The 5,059-nt window shown below is 39.2% G+C and overlaps 1 protein-coding gene across 1 annotated transcript; it reads right to left on the reverse strand.

Annotated features, from left to right (window-relative positions):
• Positions 1-4,603: 4,603 nt before the first annotated feature.
• SERLADRAFT_379848 (uncharacterized protein) lies at positions 4,604-4,798 on the reverse strand (the record flags this gene model as incomplete). The annotated part of the gene is made up of 1 exon (XM_007314334.1): positions 4,604-4,798. A coding segment is annotated over one exon (195 nt), but the record flags the coding sequence as incomplete, so codon positions are not given.
• Positions 4,799-5,059: the final 261 nt, after the last annotated feature.

Consider the following 5,059-nt stretch of genomic DNA (forward strand, 5'->3'; position numbering starts at 1 on the left):
ACAACAGATAACCCTTCCTCCATAGATAGAGTTAAGAATCCCTTAAGTTCTATCACATCTGCCTTTACTAAACATGTTCATAGCACCAGTGCCAAGAAGCATAACAAGAAAATAGTTCAAAATAGACTAGATACCAATTTGGGTATCATCAATTAGCTCAGGAAAAACCTTCATCTGATCACTGTTAGTCCTGGGCATTTACCTCACAAATGTCTTCATTTATGATGGTGTATTCTCATTATTGTAGGGCATGGAGAAATCACCACTCAAGTACTTCACAATATCATATGCAAAGTAAAACAATACATACACTCATTCATAACATTCTGCCAAACTCAGGCCTTTAATTTGGACTCACATAGTCAATTTAACCTTGACAGTATTTCTAAAATAGCTGAAGGTGACTTTTATTATTGAGAGCAATTCAACTCCTTCTCAGATCAACATAGAGTTAGGAAGTGCAGTACTGATGGTACCCAAGCTTCATATTAATGTCAAGCAGAAAAACATGTATATTTGCAAAGAGGGCACCAATGTGAGCTGGCTAGTGAGTCTCATTTGGCAAAGTGTATGTCAAACAGCAAAGAACTTGGGTGGTACTGTACTGGTTGATGAAAGGTGAGTAAGTGCATTGCCTTTCTACTCTGTGGACAACATTGAGCTAACATATATGTTACATTGTAGTTGAGATTGTTAGTGTTGCACAGCCAGTGGCATTGTGCAAAGAAACCCACTGAGCTTGATGCAGTAAAAGGCACTAGAGGTTTGATGTCCAGATTAAATTGACAATGATAGGATGGTTATGCTATTTAAATTATACAAATGGTCCTTCTCCATCAGATGACCTTTGGATTTGCCAGAGTTATGATAAAATTGGATAATAACCAGACCAGGGATTGAACCTGGAACCTTCTGGATACATGCCAGTTGCTCTACCAATTGAGCTATATGGCCAAGGTTATACATTGTAGGATCTTAAACATGACATGCAACCACAGATGTCATACACAGTATAGCTGCTGCATACTGGATTGGCTTACAAATCAGAGGTATTATCCTATGGGGTATTGGTATGTCAGAGTATATTCTAACACTCCCTCCTGATCTGACATATCCATATATGGTAAGTGTATAAACATAGCCAAACATGTAAGAATGACTAAGCTTATAAAATAGCACAATAAAGCACCAGGACTCATAACCTGTTCAATTGAGAACTTCTGGGAAGTGTCTAGCCACTTGTTGAGAGCTAACAGGGACAGAACTAGAGTCCAGTATGAGTAACTCTATTATCAGAGAGTACAGAATGTGTACAGTACCTAGAGTCCAGTATGAGTAACTAAAGAATAGGAATACTGGACTCTGTAATACTAGTCCGAAGTTTTGTAAACAAAGGTAAACAAATCAGCCACAAAGGCGAAGTTATAGAATGCTCAGTGAATACTGAACAATAGAGCAAAAAGAATAAAGAGGAAAGTGATTTAGAGAGAAGGGAAAATAGATAGCACAACTAGGTGCAGAATCACCAAAACTAACAAGTTATAGGGTGAGTACTGAGAAACAGAGTAGAGTATGAGGTTGGGAGTTGGCTTAGCTCATGTGTTAGACCGTTCTGCAGACAGTGGTCCCTAACCGAACAAAAGAACAAAGAGAGAATAAGGAGACAATGGGAGAAGAATAAAGGTCTTCCAGAAAAGGACCAGGAAGACTTATAAAAGGACTGGTAACAAGGTATAGGGAACTTGTTAATATTTGAACCATAGGAATAGAGTACAGGAGTTATAACTTATATACTGACAAATTATGACATTTATTTATAGTATGAGAAAACATGCATTAGCCAGGGCTAGGACCTGGGACTCCAGCTTTCATGGTCTGGTGCTTTACCAACTAAGCTACCAAGGCGTACTTGGAAAGCATACTGATTGGTTGCGTGCCCAGAAGGTCCAGAATCACTGTACACGGGTGCGGATCCCATTGTGTTGTGATATATACTATGGGAGAGAATCAGGTTCATAAGGAGTATCTTATAATGTAGGTACAGAGTTCCATGCAGACAATTATCTAGTGAGAGGAAATCATATGTGAGCAGAGTGCACATCAGGAAAATCCCAGATAGCTATCAAAGCCCTTATAAGTTTAATAGCTGCGTCCAGTTCCTATAGCAAAATTGTGGCTGGGAATTGAACCCAAAACCACACATTGACTATTTTTTTGAGCTTACTAAGCATATACATACCAGAGCACGTATTCACTACATCTTGTAGGCTTAGAAAATATAATGTATAAAATGTACATAACCATTTTTTGGACTTTGGACACAAGCAGCTAGCTGATGAGGTACTTCCTATAGCACACCTATGTAATGTCCTGGAAATTATTCTGATAATTATCTTCAGTATTTTTGATATTGATTTTCACTTTTATTTTTATTTGTATTTTTCTTTAAAAGTCATGTGACTGATCATGTGACACATCACCTGACCAATGTCTAGGCCTAAATATATTTGACTGATCATATGCTATGACATCATATACAATACAATAAAACACTAGAGAGCATTTACCTTTATTTATATTAACTATACAGTACCACATGTATTTAGGTATAAATACCCTTGCAATAGATAGAGGCTCCTCAGTGGGTCCTCCTGTGGAATACCATCAACCAGCTCCCTCCCACCTCTGAGTCTAACAACTCACTCCTATATCATCACTTCTTTTTGAGTACCTTGCTGTGTGCACCAGAGTCTATCAACTTTAGGGTATTGTCACACTAGCACTCACTCTCATATCACTCTCCTGCATACTGTGCAAACCCAGACCACAGGGTTAAGTGGAACTATTATTGCATGCAGACCTTAGCATTCAAAGAGAATTGGGTTTTTTGAAAACCTTATTTGATATACTCAAGTTGTTGGGCATTGCCAGACTGCACAAATTAATAAGGCTGTTCCCCGAGTTGAGAAATGTCAATGCTCCCGTCAGTCAAGAGTATTTAACAGCATGGAATGCATCTGTAGCCTTCTGTGCAGTTGTCTTGGTTATAAACCTCTTGTACAATCTGTAAACACTATCTGGGAATGGTCAGTACTATTGTTTGCATCCTGAGGATTCAATCTTTAACCACCCCCAGCTGTCTGGGCTCTTAGCTTGAATTATGATGTGGCTAAGAGCTTTTGTTACAACCAAGAGTTTGTATACTCTGGCACACAACTCAGGCAAAGCTTTAAGGAAGTGAGGGGAGTGGTTACCCTTTAGAAAGGACTGAGTTTGTTGTGGGTAAACAACAGGAGGACTCGCTGAGGAGTTTCCTGGATCTATTGGGTATTTATACTACTACAGGTTGTTTATACATGTGTACTATACAGTTGATGGGGGCAGTGGCTGATGATATCATACGGCGGAGCCCATGTAACCAGCTCTGCTGCGTGAGATATTTTGTAGCTAAAAATAAAGCAAGGTAGCGCAGCGCGAGAATGTGGAGTTGGAACAAAATAGAAAGTGCCACATGGCACAGTGTGTGAAAACTACAGAAGAAAGTTAAAGAGGAGAATGAAAATTAAAGGTCCGAAAATTGTGTATTGTAATAGCCTTGTTCTCCTTGGGACATCCCCAGGTGTGGGCTGTACCAAGTGTTATTGTGTGTGATATTTCCATGTGTGTAGGCTGTCCTCTTTGAATTACTACTATGGTACCAGTGGGGCACTGATCATGTAGAGTTGGCATCTATTATATGATCACTACAAACTGTCACACTGATGTTGGTGGTGCACTGAAATAATGATGGCTAGCACCATCATCTGGATGTTATTAATGTGGGCCAGACCTCATGCTGGTTTTTTTTCAATGGTGTTGGATGCTCCTTTTTATTGCAAGTGATGAGTTTGGTGGAATATAATTTATATAAAATCCCTATTTTAAGTTACAAATGCTATAGTAAGATAATAAGTTCAGTTTTTGGATGGAAGACCAAGGTTTGGTTCATTAATTTGAACCTGTTTGAATGCAGTTTGGGCAACAGTAAAGATGCCCAAACCATGTACCAAACTGAGATTATATAAATTGATAGAGGAATTGATAGAGGTCATAAAAAATGGTGTGAATGATAGTTATATTGCTATATATATTTATTGGTATCATCAATCACACTTTTGGTAAAATACAAATAGGATCATTTTGATCTCAAACTTGCACTCAATTCAACTGGCTTTGCTCTGTTTTTATCCAATATGAGGCAAATCTGTAAGTTCATTGTCTTGCTACAGTGGCTCCAAAACTGTTGCAATGTTTGGCCTAAACGCAGTGTGCAAAGTGCACCGCCAACAGACGCGGAAATCTTGCTTAGCTTTTATGGGGTTGACAAAAGTACTTGGTCTTGGCTACAAAATGGTTCCTGGGTCATGTGATTTGGCCCAGTGGCTGTAAAGGTATATCCATTTCAAAACAGCAATACCATTGCAATAGTTTTTTTCACTTTTGAGTTGGAAGCAGAGATCACAATGATATCATAGAATATTTGGCTTTGTTTGGTCCTACAAACAAAGATACACATATAAACATTGTGTCTGAGTTTGTAAAAGTTCACACACACTTTTTTTTCTCAACCATCATCATCATGAAATCCCTCTCTCCTGCTCAAAAGAACCAGATTCTTAACCTCCTTGATGCATGCCAAACTGCTCACTCCATTGCCTCTACCACTGGTGTCTATGTTTCTACCATCTCTAGACTTTGCTCCAAGAGTGTTCTGAGCTCCCAAAGTCTGTTGGAGGTCGTCCATCCAAGGTTTCTCCTTCTAATGTCTGCCATGTCATACATCTCATCTCCACTTACAAGGCAGAAAATGCTGTCCAGATCACCAAAGCTCTTACCAACATCATCAACCAACCTCTCTCCCCAAATACTGTCAGCCAGCACTTGAAAAAGACTGGCATGAAGACTGTGGTCAAGCAGAAATATCCTCTTCTCTCTGCCAAGTATTGTTTGGCTAGGTTGGACTTTGCTTATGCTCACAAGGACTGGACTGTGGAGGATTGGAAGAAGGTTGTATGGTCTG

Source organism: Serpula lacrymans (assembly GCF_000218685.1).
Source record: "Serpula lacrymans var. lacrymans S7.9 unplaced genomic scaffold SERLAscaffold_3, whole genome shotgun sequence".
Lineage (NCBI taxonomy): Eukaryota > Fungi > Basidiomycota > Agaricomycetes > Boletales > Serpulaceae > Serpula > Serpula lacrymans.